We start from the raw sequence: 25,901 nt of genomic DNA, 5'->3' as shown, positions 1-25,901 counted from the left end.
ATCGCGTGGACGAAAAATAAGTACAATCCAATTTTAATTTACTAAATTTTAATGTAATCGATTCTTACTTTTTTTTACGTACTCGTTTCTTTTTGTTGTACTACGCGTTAGTCGATTTAAAGCGAAAATAATAAGCTTCCTGTAAGTTTCTTTATATTTTATTGTATCGTGTAACGTTTAAATACTCCGTCACCTCGCAGGTAATGCATTAAATGTATTATTTAGAGACAATTTCATTCTGGTAACCATTAAAAGTGTTTATACAGAATAAGCATCACCGCGGAACTTGCGAGTCCATCTTTGAATTAGCAACGATACGAGTTAACGAAAAAGGCGGTATAAGGATGAAGTTTGAGAAAAAATGCTACTCAGGCTATACATATCCGTAGAATAATAGCATAGAGACGTATGGCCGATGATATCTCTGGAAGCCATATGGTTATCTTTGCATGCAGACTTTCGGAGTATACAGTCACTTAGGTGTTTATTTGGACAGCCATGTTTGAAGCAGCCTCTCTACCCACACGCTAAGAATATTCTTCGGGATATGTACACACCGCGATCCTCTATTCGATTTTATTAGGTTTTAGGATTTTCGAGAGTCCGCTGGATCATGATAATCGAACTTCTAATTGAGTCCGACGATCGCGACTCGGCATTTTTTGTCGCGGCCATTTTCGGATCACGCGCTGATCGATTTACAAATTCTCTTCGTTCCTCCAGTACGGCAAAGAAATAAGACTTATGTTAAAATTATTTCATGCCGTTATGGATTAATTAATTTCAGTATCGACATGAAATCAAACTTTATTTGATCATTTGTTAAGATAAACTTTGCCTAGGGGTGTAATAATAATATCTGTGAGCATTGTCGACGATTTGGCTACGCTTCAGCTCTGGTCAGAATTTAGAACCAAAGTATTTTAGTTTTTAAATCACGAATACGTTACAATCGTGCTGGTAAATCTTATCGACTAAGTCTGATTCGATTCCAATATTGAAATTAATTATCGACAATCATCAATTCCTAAACAAAATAATTAATTATACAACGCGTAAGTTCGCGACAGCATGATCATTCCCTGATAAAGTTTCTCGATCTCGAAGTCGTTCTCCGCTGGATCGAAGATCAGGACGCTCCTCTTGGGACGATTGTAGGCCTGCAGAGCTTGCAGGTTCTGAAACACAGACGCGTGGGATTCGATAACGATCCGATTACCTCGAATCCTGGCATTCTCGCGATTTCGAGAAAACGACGTAATTTTGGACGCGATCCCAGCGGCGCCGCTCGTCTCGATTCGGGTTTGTTTTACTTTCTCGGCTGTTATTGAACGCAGTGGAGGGGAAGCATCGCTGTCGGTCAAAATTTTGCGTATCACGACGTTTTGAAAGACAGCGAGCTCAGAAATTTGAAAATAGAGTTTACTGAATTGTAGGGGTATGCATTTGTTTATGTGGAGGTTTAGTAGAAAATTCGGATCGCACATTTTCCAATCGACTCACCGAGAGCACTATGACGTTTCCATTGCCGGTATTTCCTGAGTTTCGACGAATAGCTGTTATTATGAGAGTGAGCAAATAGCCGCCGAAAGCCAGGAACGAAAGCGCCGTGACTGCCAGCTGAAAGATCTTCGAGATCTTCGTGTCCTTTCCCTTCTCTTCCCAGTACTCCTCGTATCGCCTCATTGGCTTTTTATTCAACCCCTTCAAGGGAAGGGCCATTGGCAGCGACAAGGACAATGTCCTGCTCGACACGTCGAATGACTCTTCGTCATCCTCCATGAAATCTGTGCATTATAAATGCAATTTGTGTGATGCACAATTGATTCAAAATTGATTCAATGTTGAATCAACTAAAATAATCTCAGAAACATTATTTTTCTACCTTTCTCGTCCACGAAGGAAGACTTTATTCGGATCAATTCGGTCATCGGCAGTTCGCTCAGACCGCGAATCTCGTCTGCGTATAAAAATGTCTGATTTCCAGACGCAGCTTCCAAACACGAAAACAGCAATAAAATAGAAGTAACGGCAACAAGCGCGTTGAAGTTCCTGAAACCGAAGCGTCGGAAGCGTTCCGTAAACCTATCATTGGAACGAAAGATTCTTCATACTATGCAATCCTTTCCTTAATATTTTACATGTATTACAATGCTTGTATGCTAATGCTTGTATTACATATTGTTTATGTTATTTTAAAATTTTTACAAACAAGAGGATACCGATTAGATTTATGTAATACGTATATTGCTACTTACTCGGTCGCCATGATCGACAGTGCTTCACCGATCACCAAAAACAATCTTAACGTAGATTCGCTAAACTCGTCGGTGAATACTGTAATTATGATTGTGGTAAAGTACAAGAAGCGTTTCTTGTCTGGACAAAAGTTCGTTTTGTACTAATTCAGGGTACAACTGTCCCCCGAATCACAAGATCTCGGTTCTCGTGCTTGGTCGACAAAGCGAGAAGAGTCGCGATCGTCGACCAGTCACCACGCTGTGAATCAGGAGCGGAAACATTAGAACTCAGCAGGGTGGAAATATGCAATTAACATCCGTTACGAGCAACTCGAGTGCGATTTTTCAGTGTTACTCTATAGTTTGTCGTGTCATCATGCAGAAATCTCTGTGCATCATCTGCGTCTACGTTGTAGCGAGTTGTGCTGCAACCTTGCCGGAGAAAAACGATGGTGGGTCAGAGGAAAATAATAATAATTCAAGTATCATCGTGCTTGTATTTAAATAATGATCATTCAGGTGTCCTGGACAAGATTAAGGTGGGCCTGGAGTACGCCACGAATTATTTGGAGACTGCGAAAGACATCGCCGATTTGGTAGCCAGGAGTTTGGGTCGTAAGCAGAAAGAGAAGCTTGGAGAAGACAGCGACACGAAGGAGAAAGGAAGTTTCTTGCCCTCTGGCATCATGTCAGCGTTTTTCCGGCTGGTTGGGCTCGACTCGCAGAAAGTTACAGCGATCGCCGTGAACAGTGTCATATTCCTCGCGCAAATGGCGAGTACATGCTTGAAAATGTATGCGTAACGAACTATATTTATTTTCTTCGTGCACGTTTATAGATAAGTTCGATGTTCGGGTTGAATCCTCCAAAGGGAAACATCGCGAGGGATTTAGACGACGAGGACGAAGCTTCGTCCTGGAATCCTGCAAACATAATCATGGAGAGCAAGAACGAGAGAGTGAGTTATAGACAAAATAAGATACTTGATTCGATTAGAAGATATTTGAGTAAATCGAAGTAGTTTGGTATTCGATAATGAGATCTTTTGATGTTTCAAGATACAAAAGTTGATCGAGCAGGCGCACGACGAGAATCTGCCCAGCGAGTTGATCGAAAGGGTGGACGGTGTCGATTCTGCCTGCATCAGATTGTTGCTGTGCAAAACATCGCCGGTGATTAGAGCAGCCCAGAGCTTCCTGAAGAACAAAACTCGTAGCAAATCTCGACGAATGACATCATGGCTGCCCAGCAGAGACGAATTCGAGGAAAACAGCGATCACTGCGAAAACACGCACACTGATTGCAGTTTATTTGCGTAGGGCCATGGTTTATTTAACATTATTCGCTGGCAGGTTGTCAAGTACGTGTCAACGATGTTCGAGAAACATCTGAGGAGAGTTAAAATTAATCTATATAATTACTTTCATTGCTTTGTCTGTCGGAAATGTGACAAATAAGAGGCAGAGCACTCGTTTGTATAGCATATATATATTTGCATCCATACAAATATATACTACATATATTACAGAATATACAAGGTACATACTCCAAAAATTAATTTACTGAATCTCGAATGTCGTAATACCTCCCGTATAGTGCGCGTACGCGTCGACGAACGAAAAAAGAAAAAGCAGAGTGAATCGCGATGCAAATCCTCTCAAAGTATGTATCGTTCATTTAAATAAATTCCGCCGAATGAAGTTTGGCCGTACGCTTCACGCTTCCGCCATCGCCAGGATGGCTGCACGAGTTTTTCGAATAAAATTATTTCGCTCCTTGTCAGACAAACCTCACAAACAATGTGTCACCCATCTTCGCCATCGTGTTCCGCGAAACTCGTTGTGCGAGGAACTTGATATCAAGTGACGTAACAAAACAACGCAATCGAGTCGTAAAATGGATTCTCGCTATTGCACTATGCGCGAAGCACCATTCGAACAGTCGACGAAACAAACGGAGGGAATGTCGAACGTAACACCCTAATCGGAAATGGGCAATATTCTTAGCTAGATAAAAACTCTGATAACAAGAGAAAGGTAAACGACATCTTACGCGTTACTGCTTCCATAAAAATTGGAACGAATAAAAACTTATTTAATTAACACTTCAATTAAATGCGCTACGTTCGATTGCATTCGTCGATATATCAATCGAATAAAATTCTGCTCAGCCTCGATCGTGATACGTCGATACGTCGAACGACAAGCGTTGGCGGTACAATCGTTCACGAGGAAGATACTTGTACGATTCGCAAAGGACGGTACTAATATAAAATCTCTACGCTCTGGAACCTTCGTAGGGATTGTCGAGGACGTTCGCGAGCTCGAACGTCTCGGGGAGAGACTCTACGATTCCAAATATCGACCCAACGACTCTATTGATACATATTACTTTTTAACGGTACGATTATCGTCCTGTCCGAACATCGATCAACGTCAGGATGATCGCTAAACGGAACGTAGTCGAATGAAGTATCAAAGAGGACAGTAACAAGAAAGAAGGAACCGTTTACTTAACAACTACGTGGAAACAAGGTACATCGCAAAAGTTGCTTCGGGGGAACTTCTAGGGTATAGTTACCCGTCAAAAATTCAGTTAATTATGCGCGAGTCACAAGGGATGGAGTCCCTGACCGCCCTATACTATACATCTAGTGAGATCAGGATTATTGCGAGCTAAATGCACCGGGGTCGAAGATCGATTGAACCTCTAAAATCGTCTGGAATTGGTACGGTGGATTAATTAGTCGCCTCTGGGGAATATCGATCGAACCAGAAGCGTTTGGCATACACCGCCTGTCTACTTTCCCTGTAAATATCGTAGTACGCGTAATACGATTAAGAATGTCGATAATTATGAAATTTTGGCATTCGAGAGACATCATATCGTGGTGATCCAGAGATGGGGAAAAGTCACATCCTGATCAAGGTTTCTATTCGTATTCGAAGTATTTTGATATTATTATACTTTCTTCCATCAATGCACGTCGCGAGTAAATCCCTGTACTCTGGTTTCATTCGTTGTCTGTCGTCGAACGAAATTTTCCCCATCTCTGGTAGAGCATCGCACGCGCGCAGGAGCTTCGAGTCCCGATCAAGTGGCCGAGAAATCATCCCGTTACCTCCATCGTTCTATGCGATTGTAAAACGCGTTCAATGGCTCGCGACGATGAGTATACAAAAGCTAAGACACTCTATTTAATAAGTTTGATTCGGATTATCACATGCGTTCTGTCAAGTCGTGAGAAATGCGTGTCGTCCACTTCTCGAACCTCGAAGATCGCGCTATCGGTTTACGTCGTAGATCCCCTGCCTCAAACGTGATTCACCTTCACGCGAAATGACTCCGAGTATCTGGTAAATGTATATTATCGGTAAGTGTATAGAATATAGAGATACGTACAATTACATTCTCGTTACACTCGCGGAAAAATCGATCTCGAAAATATATATAAAGGATCAACAGACTGTCGGGGAAAGGAATCAGCGAACCGTACCGAGCCGCTTACGGACATCGAGAAAATTCGTTATTTACAGGAGAACTCTGTCGCGCCCGAAAGTTCCTTGCGTTTTCGCGCGGAATACGCGTTCCCTCGTCAATTTACATACTTTGCCATTTTCCTTAAGCCTCGTACTTCTCGACGTCAACCAGTTAGGTTAACTACGAAATCACAAAACGAGGAGTTGCTGTCCGGTACAACTCTGGAAATTCGAGGGCGAAGTTAATCACGAGAAACGCCCCTGGATTCGTTCCATGTCGAATAGATCACCCTATTCGGGATAATCGTTTCCATTGCAAGTTTCCAATTTGTTTAAAAAGTATAAAACGACAAGGTTCGCGAACATCTATTTTGTGAATAAATCCTAAAGTCATGACTTAAAATCTCTCTGTATTTGGTAAGAATTCTGAGTTTCGATTAGGCGTGGAACGGCCGAACGTTTCATCGTCGAGGAGGTTGCTCTTCCAGTGAAAGATTCAAGGAACGCCTGTGCGCGTCGCAGTCGTCGCGCCTCGACGCCCATACTTGTTCGTAAACCGGGTAACGAGACGTCGACTCTGCGCGCGTTGCAGTCTTGGTTGATGATTCAGCAAAGAGACGAACTGAACTCGTTAGGAACAAACGGAGACGAAGTTTGAGACCGGCGCAGCGGACTCTTTGGGAGCGGGTGCGCGCTTCCAGACTTATTCTAACGACGAACGTCGGAAAACTCGCTTCCAAATGATACTTCTTACAGAAACGAGCAAAATTGATGATAGAATCCAATGAACTCTATCGATAAATCACTTTTCATTTCATTTATCGATCATCCGAGTCGAACTTTGCTCGTCTCTGACTTCTAATGCGATCAATCGATCCTAGGAAAACTAATAAAGTAACGAGCTAACGTGTAACTACAAATCTACAGAATGAAAACATGACGAATATTCTACTAGTCTCATACAAAACGCATTGCTTCGAATCGTTAATGGAACGAGTCGTCAGATTTCTTCGCAAGCAGAGTCTTCAACGATGCGATACCAGTTGAGGAAGGATCGTTTGGTTGAATGATATTTGGAAACGAATTTTTCGATAGACAACGGATTGCTCTTCAGAGGGTCGCTTGGCCTGGATTGATCAGGTCGGTGTTCTCGACGCGAGCCTGTCGCAGCCAGTCTCTAAGATTCCACGTTCTCTCCATCAGATTCGAGGAGGTCTTTTCGACGGTTCCAACGCTGGTCGTGAAACCACTATTGGGTCCGTACTGGGCGATGATGTTCTGCGTGGTGGTCGTCGGTGGTTGCGCGGCTGTCAACTGGGACAGGATGTTCGACTGGATATTCGGAGTACCAAATGTCCCTGAAAGAAAGACGAACAACGTTAAGTTTAGATAGAACGATGGATCAGACACTGTTTGTCTATCTAACAATTTATACGGTTTCGAACGATCCGTTAATGAATCCTAACGACGTATGTGACATTTTCGTTTTACTAACAAAATTTGCATGGGAACCTGTTGGGTATCCAGCACATTTGCGATTTACATAAATCGTTACCTCGTAGATCAATACGTCGAGTATTTGAAACTATAAATACGTATCATGATCTATGGATATGTAAAATATCAATGAAGCATACTGTTTACGCTAATTTCCACTTGTGGAACGTGTATGATCTTCCAAGAGCATTTCGTTATTTTAAACATAGAAATACTATTATGAAATTTATTTCATGAAATAAGATAACGCAGGTGTGATTCGAAAATGAAATAATCGTAAAGTATGATAAAATGTTGTTTGAAATAGTATATTAAATAATATCGAGGAAGAAGCTTGCACGTACGGATGAAAGGAAGACGATTAAAGAATTAAGGTCTTGAACAAACGATTCGTTTGTGTTTCTACGTGCTTTCTAAATTTTTATACGAAGACGACTCGTAGTACGCGATTTAATCGAAACGCGAATGAATCGTTTGTTTCAGATTGCACTATAATGTTATTATAGATGTGCTCAGGTGTGGATGGGACCTGGAAGATTCGCAAAACCGATTTGCACCGACCTTGCACGTTGTGCGGCTGCGCAGATAGATGGTGTAAACGTAGCCATCGCAGATAGGAGTACATCAAAGTCGGCGGAGGCGGCACGTTATTGTCCTGCCGTTTATTCAGTACGCCCCAAATTTCACGTATTTCCGAGTTTAGATTTTCCAGGCTTGCGATGATTTCCGTCGACTCCTGGTAGTGATCCGGTTTGTCTGAATACGGGGGATCATGACACAAAACCGAAAATAAATACTCGAGTGAAAGGAAACTAAGGCGAACGACCGTCTTTCGCAGCCATTTCGACGAAAGCTGCGATAATCCAAAGAAACATAGAAATTCAATCTGCATAGAATACCTATACGAGCATCGTTTAAATCGATACATTTTGATTTTAGTCCTTTTCGACAAACACACGTGTTCTTGTTGTTCTGTGCAAAATATAGGGAATGCTACAAAGGACTGACTTTTGTTTTATATTACTTGTACTCATTAAATGATGTTCCTCCAAGCATTCTATCAAAAATATCTATATATCTATTATATGGGCTCAATCTAGATAAAAGATTGGAACACCTTACAACAAGAACATGTACACGATCAAAGAGAGGTAAAATCTGTTATTAAACAAATGAATTTAAACGATGTTCGCGTAGCCATTTTAGGATGATTGATTTTTCATAATAAGAAGCAGTATTCACCATTAGAATCAGAAATCAATTAGCAAGGAGTAAAATTAGGAAGCGATGAATGATTAACGAAAAAGAACGATGAGACAGCGGGTGATTCTAAGTGAGTGTGGGTTTACCGGTTCCATAGCTCACCTATGAACGTATCCGTTCCCAGATCGGTGGAGCTGAAACCGCTGCTGGCGCTGGACAGGTCGCTCAGCGTCATTTCATCGTTCTTTGTACAAGTCGCGTCGTTCTCGTTCCTTTTGGCGCTGGCCACTCTCTCTAGAGTCTGCTCCAGGTGTCTCAGGTGGATCACTTTCTCACCTAGAAGACTCCTAGTGCGGTGCAAACTCACCTCCATGTCTGACAGTTCGCGTTCCTCCTAGGAGAAATCAATCGGAACCATAAACATTGCTTTTCAAAAAATTCAATGAATCTTATACGTTAAAGAATTAAGGAATCATGGAAAAGTGTACCTAGGTATCCTAGAGTTAAAACAAATTTTCCCTCTTTTATTCTCCTTTGAACGACAGGATCCTGCCTTTAGGATCGATTGAAACCCACCCAGTATGAAATTGCTGAAGGCTGCCGTACCTGAACCAATTGCTCGAGGGTTGCCCTGGCGCTACGTTGCTTCCAAGCCCTCTGTCGCCCCTGAAAAGCGTTCTCCTGGTGTCTGAGCGCCTCCTGAGCCCTTCTCACGGAATCCCTCTCGACGTGAATTCGGTGCCGGAAGAACTCCAGCTCCGATGAGGCGTTCGCCGGTGCTAAAAAATCGAGCAGAATCCTTTTCGGTGTCATCCGACGAGCTCGCGCTCGGACTGGTCGTGGTAGCGGCGTGCGAGAAAAGAAACAACGGAAAAGGAACGAAACGGAAGAGAAGAACAGAAGCGTACGGGTTGACGGAACGAGAACGAAAAATCTGGTAGGTGCACTTACGAGCGTGTCGAGGAGCATAAGCCGTTTAGCCAAAGTAAAGTCTATAGACGCCTGGGGAATAAATGAAAAGAAACACTTTTTCAGAGTTCCAGAAAACGCTCGGAAAAAAGAAAAACTTTCGTTTCGCATCGAAAAGTATTCGGTAGCATAATCGAAGCGTTCAAGCTGTAGATATTTGACTTGTACGTTGTTGGAGTGTGTCGAAAACTACAAAGTAAACATGTGTACTCTCTTCATAACATCAACACTACGAGAAATAAATAAATTAAGAAACTGCCTGAAGACTCTCTTCAACAGTCACCTTTGTCTTGGAAAGGATAACGCAATGTGTAGGCCGTTTCGTTGCTGGGCAACTGGTCACCGAGATCTTCCAGCTTCTTCAGCTGCTTCCTGATGTTCTCGACCGGGTTCTCAGGGTTGTTGTTGTTATTGTTCCCAGCATTCGAGCTGGCGCTGGCCCGAGCAGCGCTGGTGGTCTTTTTGCTGAAATTCTTCTTCTTCTTCATCATGTTGGCGTTCGTCTCGCTGGCGGTTGTCGTGTCGTCGGACTCGAATCGAGCTGCGGTCTTCGCGACAGCCGCGACGGCGGTCTTCTGAAACTCCGAGCTGACCTTCGGAGGGTTCGAGTCCTCTAGCTCGCGATGGCTCTCCGGTTGCTCGCTCCCAGACTGAGCCTCGTGCCCCTTGGCGTTCGTCGTCACTGAGCTCGAGCGCGTGTTCCTCACCGGGGTGCTGCGAGCACGATTTAAGGCCTATAGCCAGACATTAAGGCGAATCGCATGAGCGTGAGGGAGTACCTTCACAGTTTACTCTTCCATGATTTTACGAGTAACGTTGGGGACGATTTCATTTCAAAGGCTACTCGAACACTGGAGCATCCTCAGGTTTGTGTTTCTTTAGATTTATAAAAAAAAAATGTGAAAGGAACGCGGTGTGTGTATGTAATATTTTTGGAAAATTTGTATCCCTAAGGTGTTCTCGATATGGAGGACATCACAAGTGCATGGAAGGTGTTCCGAAGAAGCTAGGAATAATGTGTTTGCGATAACGTGTGAGTTTGAGAAAATTTCAGGACTGAATTGCTTAGTTCGATGGGGTTGAAAAGTACCCGACTCTGGTCGTGAGGAAACACAGATTACACAATGGTACACAATTCGCGTGCTCGGTTCAGTTACGGAGTGTCACCGACTGTGAAGGTACTTGGGATTGTGACGAAGTAAATGAGTGTGCAAGAACTTAACGTTAGTACATTTAACACGAAAATAAAGGCATGCTTCCACTTCGTTCAAAAGGATCGTGTTCAAGTACACACGAATGCAATTCAGCGTGTCAACCATTTGCAATTTGAAACTCGTTCAAGGTTCGACGAAGAAGCTAGACAATGTGTCTGTTGCACAAAATTGCAAACGGTTGACAGCGATAAGAACTCGAAGAAACAAGAAGATGAGGCTGGACTCACTTTTGTTCCGATGACTCGGTCCTGTCGGTTCTCGTCCTCGTGGACGTCGACCTCTCGGTCTCCGAGGCCGTGGTGTATCCCGCCTTCCTCCTGATCCTCCTCTCGACAACTAGACGAACTTCGCCCTTCAGCTTCCTGTACTTCTCTTTCAGCGCCGTATACTTGTCCTGCAGCAGTCGGTTCTCGGACCTCATCTTCTCGATGTCCACGCTCTCTTGCTGAACCGTTTGTTCCACCAGTTTCTGCGCCTTTTTCTCCGCGTCCCTCGAGAAGTCAGATCGAATCTCCTCTAAACGCTGCTTGTACATCTGCCGCGTGAGACCCTCCTGAAATGCCAGCAGACAAATTCCCTTCAGGGCTTACGCAACCTTGACGGCGGCGAAACACATCATACATTTACGAATTTTTCTTGGTAACGCTACACGCCTGACCAAGCTTTGACAAAATATTTTTTGTGCTGATATTGCGTTGCTCCTGATCTGGATGAAGCAATAATTATTTATGGTACCTCCTATTGTATGTACAACCCCTCGTACATCGACACCTGCATACAGACTATCACTCTAGGCGCCATGTATATTTCATAAATGCAAATTTTATAACAACACCATTTTAAAATCATTTTTTAGGTTACTATCGTTTCAAATAAAATAAGATTTTGATTTTTTTTCGCCGCAAAGGTGGCATAACCCCTTCAGGAGCCTCTGCCTGGATCGCGTTTGGTCCCTCCGATCCTCTTCCACGAGACAATCCAACATAACGAACCTCGTAAATACTAGTCTAAGCAGTCTACGTGTATCGTGTGTGTCGAGGAAGAAGTATACATGTACTGATGCATTTTGTGACGTTTCGCAGTGACGATTTATTGTTCTTAAAATATAATCGCTTAGAGTACAACAATTCCAGGAGTAACTCTCTTAAAGCTATTCCGCTAAGGCGATCGTCTGGACGGCATTACACAATCGTGAACGAAACCGAGAAAACGAATGACGAATCTATTAACACCCGGAGGAACTTGGCCTGCAGTTTTATTGCGTTCGCTGAAAGAAATCGCGCTTGACGCGATATGGCTGGAAGCTTGCGATAGAACGCCTCGGGTGCGAGTTAACTACGAGTAGTTATTGCGTAACGCCAATCGCTCGTGTCGCGCACGTAACCTAGTTTCCTTAAACAACGGTGGACATTGAATTGGAGGTAGGATTTTAAACAGAATTGGAAACGTGTTGAAAATGATCTGGTAACCTGGATCAATAAAACCTCTACGATAATCGTTGTTCATTCGCAATCAACATTCCAGGCGTCGAGAAGTTTCGTTGATCGAGATTAGCAAACGATTCGCGACATATTTCCAACTTCCATTGGTAGACAGAACTGCAAAATAAGAAAAAACGACTACCCACTGTGTTTATTTCAAACAGAATGTTGTCAGATTCGATGTGGAATCGACTGTTGGGCAACAATCTCGTACGCAGTCTCGGGTACTCAAAGTAATAGGCATCGTCAGGTACTCACGTCCATTCTAAAATCGCGTAGAATCTCTGCCAAACATTTCTCGTGATCTTCCGTAATTTTCGTTATTTTCTCCCTCTGCTGGGTCCGCAGCTCGGCACGCAGTTCGTCGAACTCCTTTTCCAGTTCCTTTTTCAAGGCCTCGATCTTCTCCGTGTGCTGCTTGGTCAGCTCCAGCTCGCTCAGTTTCGCCAGCTTTTCCTCCCCCAAGTCGCGCTCGTGCTCGTTCTCCAATTTACCCATTTCCTGGTTCCTCAGCTCCAGCAACTCCCTCTTCCTCTCGTCGAGTTCCGTTTTTAAGTTCGCCAAGATTTCCTGCCTCTCTTTCTCGTAGCAGATTTCCAGCTCGGCTTTCACCTTCTTCAGGTTCTCCAACCTCGCCTCGTCCATTTCAGCGATCAGCCTCTGAATCTCTCGTTCCTCCTGGAAAACGATCAAGGATTCAGTTAAACGCGAAAAGCACCTCAACGAGCACGTAAAGCCTAACGTGGAGTACTACCTTCTCAGCCATTTCGCGTTTCAGGTCTTCCAGTCTGTCGTTCAGGTTCTCCTCCAGCAGTTTCTTCTGCTCCAAGAAGTTCTCCTCCAACTCCTTCCTCGTCAGCTCCAGCTTGTCGTCGAACTCCCTCTTCAGCACCTCGATGTCCTCCTGATGCTCTTTGCTGAGCTTCGCCTTCACTTCGTTCATATTCGTCGTTTCGCAGTTGTGCCTCCTCAGAAGCTCCAGCTCTTGCTGGATCCTGGACAAGTCGGAGGTGTCGTCGTCGACCGTTTGCCTCTCCTTGGAGAAACGTATCGCCGATTTTTTAGGTTTCTCCATCCTCGACTTGTTCCTCCGAAACTCGTCGGAATCGCTACTCCTGGCGACGCTGCAGTCGGTCTCGCTCTTTGAAACCAGGTCGATGTTTTTCACCTTGTCGAACTTGCTGGGCGGTACGAAGTCCAAGCTGCTCTCCCTCGACACGCTATCTCTGGCCATTTGGGTGCGATGCTCGCTTTCGGAGACGTTCTGCACGACGAAACGCCTTCCAACGACCTTGCCGTTACTTTTCGACGGCTCTGCCTTGTCCGACGACGAACTCTTCCGAGTGTCTTCTTCGACCTTGCTCTCAGAGTCCTCTTTGTTCTCATCGTCGAGGCTTTGGGAACTCGACCTCTGGGAGGATAGAATCGAAGCGACTTTGCTCAACATCGTCGAGGACATTTGTACGTTTTGCTCCTCCGATTCGGACTCCCACTCATCCTCGGACCCTGAGTAGGTGAACTTGATGTCCGCTTCTTTTTCTATGTCGAACCGAACGCTTTTCCGCTCTTCGTCCGCTGGCCTGTCGTCTGTTAGGAAGTAATGAAAGTTAATAAATTGGGGGTTTCTATACAATAATTAAAATGCTTAAGTACCGAGGTGGTCGTGCCAGGGTTCGTTACTTTTGTATTAGACATTTCTATAATTTAATTCCTTCGAAGATGGCCTTAGGCAAAAGTACAAATAAGCTGCTTGCTAGGACTACGGACTAATTAAGTAATGAAAAATTATTCGTTAAAACGATGAGATATATTCCAACTAAGCCCTACTCAGCACAGTGACCTTAATCCTCTTACCATCTTCCGATTGTTTCTCCCTGAGGATCGATTTCAACCTGTCCCCGCCAACGCTGACGATCTCGTCAGGAATCGCCACGGTTTTGAAATCTTCCAGTTTGCCGGTCTCCTGGATAGGAGTGGTGTCTCTGCTCTTGTTGCTCTTCAGAAACATAGTTCCCCCGCCGCTGAGCGTGAGTTCTTTTTGTTGGCCAAACTGACTGGGATGCTTTTCCTTGTCGAACTTATCCGACTTCTCTGACCTGGCTAACGTGGTAACGCTGAGCTTGTCGATGTCGATAATATTCTCCTCGGAGCTAAACTTGCTGGATAGCTGTTCCCAGTCTTTCTCGTGACGCGGACTGAGGGATTCCGATCTCTTCAACACCTCTTTCAGATCGAGCTCGTCCACTGGAGTCGTAGGCGTGGTTGTCGGCGTGGCTGACACAGGTGGCACCGTTTCCAACAGCTTCGGGCACTCGTAGAAACGAGGATCTTGGAACCTGAGGTTGGTGTAGTCTCTGGCGGCTCTGTCTGTCGCCAGAGGATTGTCTAACTTGAAATGTTGCCTCTCCTGGCTATGGTGGTCCTTCCTCCTGGCACCCTCGCCTTTATCTAGTTTCTTCAAGGGAGTTAACTTGGTGGGAATTCTAGTGGGAGGTGGAATCGCCTTGGTAGCTTTGCTCGCGTCCTTCGAGGATGTTTCCTTGGGCAGAGTCGCCTCCTCGTGGGACTCGAGATCCTTGGCTGTCGTTTTCGAGTCCTCCTCTGGAGATGAAAAAGCAAAGTGTAGCTGTCGATCGAGATTGGGGGATTCGAAAGAGGGGAAGCGTCGACGCTTGCTCGGGGGATCAGAGCATTGCACGCTAAACTTTTCCTCGTCGAACCGTCGAGCGAAAAGAGGTGTCAACGTTCCCTCGAGTGCAAGTCAACGACTGTTTTCCTCTCCTTTCCTCTTTTTCGTTTTTTTCTTATACTACAGATACGAGCGAGACGGCAATGAAACGGATAAGAAAACACGCTTAGAAGACTGGGAAAACGCGATACCGATTATTGTACGTATCAGCGACGAGGAGCTCTTCACGTCGCGTATAAAACTGTGTTTCTTCTTTTTCGAAACGCCTTTCACAACCACAGCACTCGAGACCCTCTTTCAATTCTTTTCACGATCGAACGTTTCTGCAACTAAATTGTTATTCCTGGATTCGTTGATTCGTCAAAGCCTCTCCTAAAAAAAGTGATTTCTATCGTACGAATAACCGGATGCAATACCGATGTATTATAGCGTATAATAAGCTCTTCATAAGGCTAGGTCCATTTATAAAAAGATAAATAGAACAGGTTCTCGACCTTAACGGTTATCTTCAGATAGAACGTGAGTTATTTGTCTATCTGTAAAAAGTAATACGGTCGTCGAATTTGTACAAATAATATTTCTGTTATACGTGGCAAGTCTGTTAGAAACAGTATCTGAACTGGCAAATTTAGTCGGAGACAGGAAGTTCCCGAGATGCAAAGTTGCCAAAGATATTCTTTGCTAGATAAAAGGACTACAGAAACGTTTCAAAGTCGTCGAAATCTGGCGAGGACCACCACCGATGTTTATCTACGCGAAGAAATCCTCAAAAACTATACTCTAGCAAAAACAACCAAGAAACATTGTATCTTCGAGATCGTGGAATTTCATCCGATTTTGTAATAACTCTCCGATGCACATGACTCTTATACTTAGCGCCAAAATTCCGAGTAACAAATCTTCGATTATTATTACACGCGTTCTCGCGTGGTGCCAAATATGAAATGGAATATAGAATTGTATCCTTCATATTTCATTCTGAAAGTTTACCGTATATCCCTCGTTCTGAGAATTTGCAGATCCCAGCTCGAGAAGGATTGGTCAAAGCGATTTTCACACGAGCTCGTTACGGTTTCAGTGCCAAAAGGTCGTCGAGACGTTTCCGCGTGGTTCGTAATCAGGTGAAAACACCGATGCGGTCGCGTGATTATTGATTCATCGCTCCATTTTCATTTAAATCGCGTCATCAACGTCGGAGTTGGACCGACGAAGAACGTCGCTTCATCAACGATTCGCATTCGATACGACGACGCGATAATTGGACGGATCCTCGTTTCGAGCGACTATTACGTACTTTCACGAGCGAGTGCACTGGCACGTGAGTGCCTTAACGAATGTGTCGCACGCTGGCGAGCGGCACGAAAGTGTTTCAAGGGCTCTCAGACGAGCGCCGTCCACGCGTCGGTGTATCCGATCGAGGAAATTGACCGACAAATTCGACGGTGTGTAACTTCGTTGCACTCGAAACGCGTTCAACGAGCGTGTTCTTCAATCCTTTCGATAGGACAGAGGTCGAGTGAAAAACGTCTATGCAGCACGGGGTCTACAAGCACGGAGCTGCGCGAACGCCACGGGGCGTCCTCGTGTTCAGCCAGGGACTCGATGTTCCTTTGAGGATTGAAGCACCCTTCCATCTTTATAGAAGTAGAGCCTACGCAAATATATTTACTTCGTTAAAGTTTTAGTTATGCTGAAAATATACGTCTGACGTCCATACTGCTTATCGAATGTATTCATGAATGAGTGTATCAAAATACTGACACGTGGTCGTATCGATTTAGAAAAATATCGGTTTTGCCGATACTATTATCGGTACGCATACTCTTTTACGACCCACTGTTTCTCCAGTGTATTTATAAACACTGTGACTATGCGATATTAGTATGCGTGTACATTCACGATGTTGGCTTTGGGGCTGTGTGTCACTCAGGGTATTTCAGAAATAAATGGCCTAACTTTTGAAATTTTCTACTCAACTTGAGGTCAGAAAAAAAGTGAGTAAGAAGTCAGATAAAAAGTGGAAATAGTTCTAGTTCAAGTTAGAGTAGAATTTTGTAAAACTGTGTAAAAAGTTTATAAAGGTTCTTGGCATGTACGCTACCCTGTCACCTTTTACATTTGGATACATTCGACTACATCTACTGCAACTATATGCCTTCTATTTTTGCATGCGTTTGACTACAAATAGAGTAACTGTTTGCCTTTTATTTTTAGGTCCATACGATCACAGGTACTGCAACCACTCGCTACAAACGAAGATTAACCGAGTCGTATTTATCGCGCAAATATGCACTAATAACAGAACAGAGTAACGAGAAATCCCGTGAAATTAGCGTTAATGGAAATGCAAAGGTCGCCGCTCAACGATGAAAAAAAAAATGCTAGCATTAAATTTAACCTTGCGAAACGTAAACTAGTATTACACTTATATGCAGTGGACAATACAGCACTTTAAAAAAACACGCAGAACAACCCAGCAATCGAGAGGAACGTTGCAATGCGATAACAATGGTTATGGAAATGCGCAGCAGAATTTGAATGAGGTGTCTAAAAGTGCTCCGCATATCAAAGAGAAAATTTATTTCGCGTTCAAGGCGAGTAGAGTTCCCAAAGTTTGACCAATATAGTTCTGCGGAACAATTGGTACAATGCAATTTATTGCAATGCTATGCATCGCTTTATCGGATTAAAACGATCGATGGTGATTACAACCAGATTGATCTTGTTCGTTTTGATTTGTTTTTAGAAACAATCGATCACTTCAACAAAAATATCTCAGAATTAAATTGGGATGGTATTTTTCAAAGTTCGTCGTATTTGTTGGGCAAAAGCGTCTCCCGCGCGAGATAAGGTTGACATTATCGTAATCGGTGCACGTTCGCGTAAATAACAATACGGCCGCTTTCGATATTCTTCATGGATCGTTTCACGTGAAAGCAGACACAATTTGAAGCAACATACTATGACCAGAACCTACTAAAAATTCTCAAAGATCATTCTTTTGAAATAGATATCATTCAGTTTCTAATTCGTCAATTATTAAAATATTTGAAAATCCTTTAAAATTACGTTCAATTATCGCAATGGTCTTCAACGTATTTTAATTTCAGAAAAATCCAGGAAGTTGCATTCATTGGGTTCCGATTTTCCGGTGGAAATGACCCTTGTCAATTTGCAGGCACGCGAGCGGATCGAAAGGTTGCGGAAAACCTGAATGCAGAGGTTCGCGTGGCATTACGTGTCGTTACGTAAAAAAAAAACCGAGCCAATAAGTGGAGGCCGTCTCGTTGTCGGCGGTCTGCGGTCATTGGAAAAGAAAACGAAGCGTGCTGTAATTGCACGAACTCGATGCTCCAAGGTCAAGCGCGAAAGAATATTTCCACTTTACGTAACCGATACGGAATCGGTCGCTGCGAGTGCGCGAGCTCCAACGATGTACGGTCGATTCCGCGACTGAAAGTATCAAAGAAACCGAGGGAGAAGGGGAAACGACTCAGTAAACAAGAAACGAGAACCTGCGCGAAATTTATTAACTATTTTTATCTCCTTTTTTCAAAACGAATCGAAACTTCCATCTCGGAGCTTCTCGACTTTGACATCATTTTGAGAAAACAATGTTAGAACCATGTTTATAGCATAGATTCTTCTACTTTGAATTTCATGCAAAGATGCTGCGAGGTTTTATAGGTTTCTTCATACGAATGAACATACGCAGAACAATTTCTTCTATCAATTAAAAGAAACGTGGAAGTCGCGCGACGCGCGAACGCAGGTGAAATTGGAAGACAGCGGCCAGAGTTTCGCTGAACGACCTAAAAATATAATTCATCGTTGACGAAAAGCCAGGCCGTGATTCGATTGCCAAGGGAGTCCTTGGAGTCGGTGGATCGAAGCGTGAACGCGCTAACCAGACGAGACATTAGCGTAAAACGATGCAACGCTGATGACGATCGTCGAAATTTTTGGCAATGGAGCTAGCGTTAGTAAACAGGTGTTTTCTTTAACGACGCTTGGAATAATAATTCGTGAAATTCCGAAGATTGTCATTTGTAGGATCTAGGTCCAATGGAACAATGCGCATTAGCGTGATCTGGTACAAGCATGTGCTCGTCGATTAAATGCTTCGAGCTGATGTTTGGTTTCTCCTCAGTGAAATGCTGAAAGTTAACGGATAGCGTTGATAAATTCTGCTTAGTTGAAACATATAATGAAAACGGTTACAGAGATGCTTGCACCAGACTGTAACGTTGTTCTGAATGATAACCAATGGTTTCATCGACACTTGTTTTTCTACTCGACGTACATTTCGTCGAGATAAGAATCGGGGGAAGAATTTGCGGTTGATTGACAAGATTACGATTATCTTATCTTATTTACAAACACCTGTGTCGAGAAATCACGTGGACGAAAACGAATGTTGGTCTAAATTGTTATCGAGTGAAAGCATGACGACGAGATGTCAGGCGTTGCACGTTGAAACCTAACTCGGTTCGATTCTGATGCAGAAATCGATAAAAATGTTCAACTGTTGCAAATGATAAGGCGTCAAGAAAATATTTGCGAGTCTTAACCCTTTGCACGAAACCAAGAAAAAACGAACAAAATAATAATCATGCCATTACGATTCGAGAATTCACATGTTTGTGCTTTATTTACATACAATATTCTTTACATGCATGTACAACACGCGGAAATGCGACTGCTAATAAATAGCCTGCTGCGCCAAGATAAGAAAATACTCGAAACACGTGTTACACTGCTTTCGATCTATTTACTATATTTAAAACCTATCTAGGGCAAAGTCAGTCTTTATCACGGTATTCTCTCTTACAATGACTCACAAAATTGATCAAATTCCCAAAGCAGAATTCGCTGCAGCGTCGGTGCATTCATTTGTATACATACTCTGTCGTCATAGAAGCGCCATTAAAATTATTCCCTTGACATTCATCGCAACCTACGATGTAATTGCTGGCCATTAAAAGATATGCAGTCGATTTCAGTGTACCTACCATAATTCATGCATACCGTTAGACAAGGAATCGCAAAAATGAAATGAGATCTGCTTAGCAAGAATTTTATAGAAATTCCTATAAGAGTAAAGTTTGTTACCTATGCAAGAGACAAGTATACAAAACATTTAAATATTTCTATCTATGACTTATATTTGGACCACATGCATACGTATAGATATAGCCTAACTATTTCCCTGAATAAATGTTTCTTCTATCAGTTTCTAAAATATCACAAACTCTCGACTAAGGAGGATATACAGGGTGACAGACTGATTAATATAAACATTTATCGAGGTCATTCGATAAAACGTATTTCGCACCATGATTATCCTCCTTACCACGTGACTGTCACGCTGTGCTCTTAAAAAATCCTACTATGCTTATTCGATCATCGCATGACAGGATAGCACGCACTTCGAAACAGTCGGACGAGCATTAGAACAATTCTTATCTATTTTTTATCTCTCCTACCTACTCAATCTATCAACGGACGACTATAACGACTAATCTACTGTGCAATTAACCAGTGAACCGTGTAGTAAAAATGGTAGCTCGTGCTTCTCCGTTATGTTTCACACATTTTGGTTACCGATAGCACTAGACAAGAAATTTGTATCAGTGTTTGCGAAGATTGCAAAGTGATAACGAAGAGGAATTCGTTTCGAGAAGATAGCGTATAAATAAATAGAATTATATCACATGATTCTAAATCGGATATCGACGATGTAGACACGAGTAGGTTATCGAAGAAAGCATCAGAAGTACATACTCGTATCACTCGTAAATGAGAGTAAATAAGAACGTCACTCTTATTACAGCAGTGATTCTTAACCACTGTGAAGACGAATAAATTTTGAATTTAATACCTTTCGAAACGATTACTAGAATTTAGTAGTAGAGAAAATCTCGCCTAGAACAAGCGTCGATCTAATCCTCGAGACCACCACCAAGTCACTCCCCCTTTAACCCATGTAATTCAGATCTGGTTTCATACCCACGAGCTCGACAAGGTTAAGAACCACTGTACTAGAATGACGCGACCCCCTCTAAACTACACCTCTGTCACTGGAACACGAGTGACACTGGTCGAAAAAAAAAAAATTGCTGACGGGGGAAAGTCTAACTGATCAATTTCGTGAGTCGCTGTACACGCACGTCACGACGAGAATAAACTCACGGTCCATCCGTTCGCTACACAGCAATCAAACGAAAGAAAAATGTCGATCCATCATCGTAGTTTCTATCGCAATTCCCTATCTAGCGCGTGGCGCATCATGCGAACCAAGCGCAAAGGGTTAATCCTATATTTTCCATTCAGCCGTAATGACGAGGCAATCCGTACCGACGCTCATTTGTCTGGCGTTGCCAGCCCTGGCCTGCTCGACCAGCTCCTTGTAGACGGCATCCAGGGGATGTTCCCAGGTGGTGGTTTTGGTGGAAGCCTGGTAATAATACCAGGAGCCGCTGGTCTCGTGGAAACACGGCAGCCAGCCCTTGGGCAGCGCCGCCATGAGGCCCTCGCGGGCCAAATCCAGGAGGTGCGGTTCCGCATCAGGGTCGATTCCCAACCGCCTGGCGTAGTCGAGCACCTCTGGAAAAAAGCACGCGTGCACTCCATTAGCTAATTGGAAATCGGATCTATCACGGAGGTGTTCATGGGACTAGGCTGGGTATTAATTTCCCTGGAACACGCACCGTTCGCTTCGGATGCGTGCGCGACGCTTTCACGAAGCTGCGAAACGAGGTCAAGGGTTCAACGACGAACAAAGAAATTGTCATTAGGAAAGGTTAGAGTAGGCACAAGTCCTTACTTTTACTTCAAAAGGTTTCCACTCCGCAATTAAGATCCACATCCGAGGGTAATCGATAACTCTTGTTAAATAATCATGATTTGGAGCGGAACGGTTGCTTCGGATGAAATAATTTTGCGCTCTGGTTTTGGAAAGAGTGGTAATTTTCTATTGGTGTAGAATTTTATGGGAGTGATTCAGAGTAGCTTCGGGGTAGAATTCTACCAACCATGGCATTCCCTGATGATTATTTCCATCAAGAATTCGCTTGAATTATTCCGAACAAAAGAATTCCCGACGCTTCTTGGAATTATTCTTAATCAGCGCGCGGGCCTCGTTTCGTCTTCGTTTTGCGGATCAGGGTGGCATTTTTAAATGATTCCACGGTATAAATACACCCGTCGATGAGTAACGCGAGACGATATTAATAAACTCTTGAAACAAGTGATTTCAAGGTTCCCAGCTCGGTCGTGTGTGCGATGTGTAACGATGTCTATCGATTATAGGCCAGGTGGAGCGTACACGTGGCAACGCGGAACTGTCGTTCCGGAAGAATGAGGGACGACTAGATGTCTTTACGGGCAGCTAGCATTGTACCGAGTAACAGGAAACGCGTCACGGTGCCGAGAAGAAAATCGAAATTAATTTTCTGACTCTGAGTAAATGGGAAATTTATTCGCGTGCTTCGTCACGTTAATGGATGCAGTGGCGAATGACGTGTTCTTTCATTTGCAAAAACGGGGAACCACTGACGCAGCACTATAGTTTTCCTGTTCGCTCGTGGAATCGATCTAGCTCGAGTGAAAATTATTTTTAAGTAAATCTTAAATAGTGGGAGACTATGATCAAACGTTGGAAACGAGCAGGCATCGAAGCGGTAACTCGTCGCGAAGTTTATCGGCTTTCGTGCATGCTTAATTAATTTTTCATTACCCCAACCGCTAGGGCGTACTTCGCGGACAAAGGTCCGAAAATTAGGTGCTCGAAAAGGTAACGAGAGTCAGCAATTTATCGCGACATCGATCTCGCCATTTCGTTTAATCAGCCACAACCAAAAATGATTAACGAGCTCCGACAAGTCTACGTCACGTCAGTCGTCGACGTTCCACGTACTCGTTAGAAATAATTCATTAGCCACCGAAGCTAGGAACGCGGTTTAACGATACGCGTATTTTCCGATTAACCGCGACAAGAGCTCCCATTGCCTGGGAACACGTCCGTCACGATCATCTTCGAGATATCGTTCTCAAAGTTTCTTCGCACGGAAACGACTGGAATAACGCGTAAGGTGGAGAGTTCAGTTTAAACGGGCGTTCGAATTTAGTTTCTTCGTCTCCAGTCGAAAAATGGGCAATACTTATAATTTCTTGTGATAGGAAAATTAACAAAAATTGAGATATTTAATTATTTTTACAGTGAGACTTCTTTGCATCCCGATCTCATACTTTCTACGTTGATTCTTTGAACGTCGACTTACTATCTTAAATGCGTCCTTTCGAGGCCTAAACCTTAAGAAAACTAAAAAATCGACTGTCTCCACCAAAGACACGGGGAAACCGCTTTAACGGTACGATTAACGACAAAGTAAACAGTCGCCTGGAGTCACGGAGGAGAGAGCTGAATGCTTCATGGATTCTTTGAGGAGACAACGGTCGCGTCGACAGCGCTGAAAGCAGGGGCGATTTAAAATTCCATCATGGAAGTCTTTGACAGGTGGCTCGGCGTATGGGGGTTACCCGCCACAACATCTGTCTTTCCCCTCGGTGGAGAAAATTTAGCAGCCAGTCAAAGCGTCGCGATTCAAGATTTTTGGGACACGCGATAGACTTTTGCGATGGATGATCACGCAGGATCGTAGTCCACTCTCGATTTATCACGTGACAGATTCCGTCTGCGGAATCTCAACGCTGACATGCCACCACGGGGGTGGGTTCTCGGGGCTTATGACAAAACTTTCGCCGCACTGCGGATCCTATTGATTTTCCTCGGCGCGCTAGGCTACGAGCTCACTGCTCCCGACCGAGCACGGTGTAAATAAACAAGGAAACTCACCACCGAAACCGTTCAACCCTCTGTCGCTTTATTTATAACTTTCTGTGTCCTAACACTTCCTACGTGACCACCCAATCGCCATTCACAGATCGGAATGAACTTGGCCGAGGTTGTAGTCATTTTTCTGAACTGTCACATTTATCTCGTCATCGTGAAATCAACAAACTTATTTAGTAAAATAGATTTATCTGAAATGAAACCTAGTAATCTCTCTACCACAGTTGAAAAATTAATTTCGCGGAAAAGTGACTTTTAACTCTTATTTAAGTACACCCTTCTCCTTATCTCGGCCATCATTAAAGCGTACAATCGATACGACTGCTCGTATTGCCAAACAAACTTCATTCGACTCGTTCTGTTCATCTACTGGATACACAGTTGTGTACTTATCGTTATTCGAAACATAATGCAGGTGTGTTCCTAGGACTCGGTCATCGAGAAGGAACGTCTTATTGTAGGGTGCCTGCCCGCGCCATTACCAACTCTTCCAGGTGCATGCACTTTGGCGTCAGTTGCGTTGCGCAACCGAATGCGTCCCAGTGTGACGTTTAGGAAACTCTTTCCTGAAATTACGTCAGCCTGGAATCGCTACGCTGATCTCCACTGTCACCGTATGCGTTGGACAGCCAGCACGGCGGCTGGTGACGTATCACCGAATGATCATCGATTAGCTGGTCCGTGATCCGTGCTCAGCCACCGAGGAGCACACCAAACGGAAGCGATTGACTACGGATGGTCAAGGCCACGACCTCAGGAATCACCGATAGCTCCCGAGAATCAACCCTTCGAGGAATTTCGACGCCTACGTCACGTCTTAGCCTGTGGCAGTGGTAGATTCGCGTTTCACAGGGGTAGGATGACTTTATGGTAATAGCGTTTGCTCGAAGGGTGAAAAAGGACATCAGAAGATGACAGGAAAATGGATAATGGATGGAAATTAAACAATCGTCGGTGCGTTGCTCGCGGAAAGAGAATTGTATATAGATTATAACTTTAGTAGAGAAACGGAATCGTAAGTGACGTTGGACAAGGAGTAAAGGTCACTCGAGCCTCTCAGAAACCAACTATCTACACTCTTAAAATTAATAGAAAAATTTAGCTAAAGACTATTCTTGGTTACTTCGAATCTATCATGTGTGGCTTCTAAAAGGCTCGATCTGTCATCGAGGTGAACGTTGGCCGTCTCCAATTGACAGTCGGTGCCAAGCGAAGAAAACCTCCCCGTGCTGCATCGATCGAGAGGAGGGGGGTTGGACGAAGGGTTTCGCGGCGGCCTGGAATCGAACAACTAACGGGTTCTGTCCACGTACCTTCGTTGGAGGGATGCGACGTCTCGTCGAAGACCTCCCTGCAGACGATGGTAGCAGCGCTGTCCTGAGAAATGCTCATGCTAGCGCGGGCGAGGTCGGACAGCCGTGTCCTGGCCGCAGGACCTTCACGTAACGGGTGTCACGAGGACGCGCCAGCACACGGGAGAATCGCGCGGGCCTGTGCCCGTCATTTTCCGTCACCGACGACGCGTGCACGCGAGAGAGTTTCGCCCCGGCGACGAGGCCCGTCCGTCGACGGTCAATGTTGAAATTCGACTTGAACGCGAGCGGCGGAACTAGGAGAGACCAGGCGTCGCGACGCGTGCAGCGCCCCCGGTAGCCCGACCTCGAACTAGGCCATTGATAAGGAAACCAGCGACGAAGCCGCCGGCAACTGTCCTATCGATTAATCGAAAGCCCCGCCGCGGCCGGCCTCGTTGCCGCCCGGCGGGAAATACGCAATCGCCGAAGGAACCGACCGAGCTTTCTACAACGTTCCCTTCCGGTCATTTTTTGTTGTTACGCTGACCCAGAAAATTCACCAGGAAATTTATGGGATACTTCGTAAACTGCTGGGAACACGTTGAATTTCGCGGTCGCGAGACACTTTCCTGGAGTTTAGTGGAAGCTGGTAGGAGGTTAATTGAAGACTGGGTCGCTTAGCTGTTGACCTCTTTAGTTGATTTTATGTGAGTCGCCCAAGAGGGTAAAATTGGTGTTGAAAAGAGGGCTGGTTAATTGTACGAGTTTTTTTATGTTTAACAAGTGCTGGCTTGCGTATACGAAGGATGTTTTAATTCTGACGGAGAGCACCGGGAAGTTTGATCGTTTTTTTGTATAAAATAAACAAAACCACGGTAAAAAAGGATGATTTTTAACGAAGTCATCGGCTGTACGGTCTTGCATATACAAAATCTTCACATATCTATGTTTGATGTCGTCATCGTCGATGATTCACGTCC

The 25,901-nt window shown here is 44.1% G+C and overlaps 3 protein-coding genes across 5 annotated transcripts; 1 reads left to right on the top strand and 2 right to left on the bottom strand.

Annotated features, from left to right (window-relative positions):
* Positions 1-771: 771 nt before the first annotated feature.
* On the bottom strand, positions 772-2,269 carry LOC128886237 (uncharacterized). Its single transcript, XM_054140937.1, has 4 exons — positions 2,259-2,269; positions 1,886-2,052; positions 1,504-1,787; positions 772-1,178 (listed from the first exon to the last, which is right to left on the bottom strand). Exons 1-4 carry the CDS (start codon positions 2,267-2,269, stop codon positions 1,041-1,043), a joined length of 600 nt encoding a protein of 199 aa, XP_053996912.1. The 3' UTR covers positions 772-1,040.
* Positions 2,183-4,777, top strand: LOC128886335 (uncharacterized). Its single transcript, XM_054141081.1, has 4 exons — positions 2,183-2,692; positions 2,760-3,013; positions 3,079-3,198; positions 3,299-4,777. Exons 1-4 carry the CDS (start codon positions 2,545-2,547, stop codon positions 3,557-3,559), a joined length of 783 nt encoding a protein of 260 aa, XP_053997056.1. The 5' UTR covers positions 2,183-2,544; the 3' UTR covers positions 3,560-4,777.
* LOC128886333 (centrosomal protein of 164 kDa-like) lies at positions 3,710-25,281 on the bottom strand. Of its 3 annotated transcripts, none has more exons than XM_054141080.1 (11): positions 24,940-25,281; positions 21,130-21,378; positions 13,938-14,684; positions 12,838-13,670; positions 12,342-12,761; positions 10,830-11,155; positions 9,672-10,102; positions 9,026-9,198; positions 8,582-8,813; positions 7,778-7,972; positions 3,710-7,077 (listed from the first exon to the last, which is right to left on the bottom strand). In XM_054141080.1, exons 1-11 carry the CDS (start codon positions 25,016-25,018, stop codon positions 6,830-6,832), a joined length of 3,933 nt encoding a protein of 1,310 aa, XP_053997055.1. In that variant the 5' UTR covers positions 25,019-25,281; the 3' UTR covers positions 3,710-6,829. The 3 variants fall into 3 exon arrangements, 1 of the variants encoding a protein (XP_053997055.1); XR_008459795.1 differs by having other exon boundaries at positions 6,937-7,077; positions 7,778-7,952; positions 24,940-25,280; XR_008459796.1 differs by lacking the exons at positions 3,710-7,077; positions 7,778-7,972 and having other exon boundaries at positions 8,689-8,813; positions 8,908-9,198; positions 24,940-25,279.
* Positions 25,282-25,901: the final 620 nt, after the last annotated feature.

Source organism: Hylaeus anthracinus, unplaced genomic scaffold (assembly GCF_026225885.1).
Source record: "Hylaeus anthracinus isolate JK02 unplaced genomic scaffold, UHH_iyHylAnth1.0_haploid 11982, whole genome shotgun sequence".
NCBI classification, from domain to species: domain Eukaryota; kingdom Metazoa; phylum Arthropoda; class Insecta; order Hymenoptera; family Colletidae; genus Hylaeus; species Hylaeus anthracinus.
This window is presented reverse-complemented; position numbering and strand designations above follow the sequence as displayed.

Bases quoted from the DNA above. Each gene is read 5' to 3' on its own strand.
- LOC128886237 (XM_054140937.1), bottom strand. The intron at 1,788-1,885 runs GTAGAAAAATAA...TATAATGCACAG, and splicing joins TTCCTTCGTGGACGAGAAAG to ATTTCATGGAGGATGACGAA. The intron at 1,179-1,503 runs GTGAGTCGATTG...TCTGTGTTTCAG, and splicing joins GAAACGTCATAGTGCTCTCG to AACCTGCAAGCTCTGCAGGC.
- LOC128886335 (XM_054141081.1), top strand. From the start codon at position 2,545: ATGCAATTAACATCCGTTACGAGCAACTCGAGTGCGATTTTTCAGTGT. The intron at 2,693-2,759 runs GTGGGTCAGAGG...ATGATCATTCAG, and splicing joins CTTGCCGGAGAAAAACGATG to GTGTCCTGGACAAGATTAAG. The intron at 3,014-3,078 runs GCGAGTACATGC...GCACGTTTATAG, and splicing joins TCATATTCCTCGCGCAAATG to ATAAGTTCGATGTTCGGGTT.
- LOC128886333 (XM_054141080.1), bottom strand. From the start codon at position 25,018: ATGAGCATTTCTCAGGACAGCGCTGCTACCATCGTCTGCAGGGAGGTC. The intron at 21,379-24,939 runs GTACGTGGACAG...GCTTTTTTCCAG, and splicing joins GTCGCATCCCTCCAACGAAG to AGGTGCTCGACTACGCCAGG. The intron at 8,814-9,025 runs GTACGGCAGCCT...GATTTCTCCTAG, and splicing joins CCCTCGAGCAATTGGTTCAG to GAGGAACGCGAACTGTCAGA.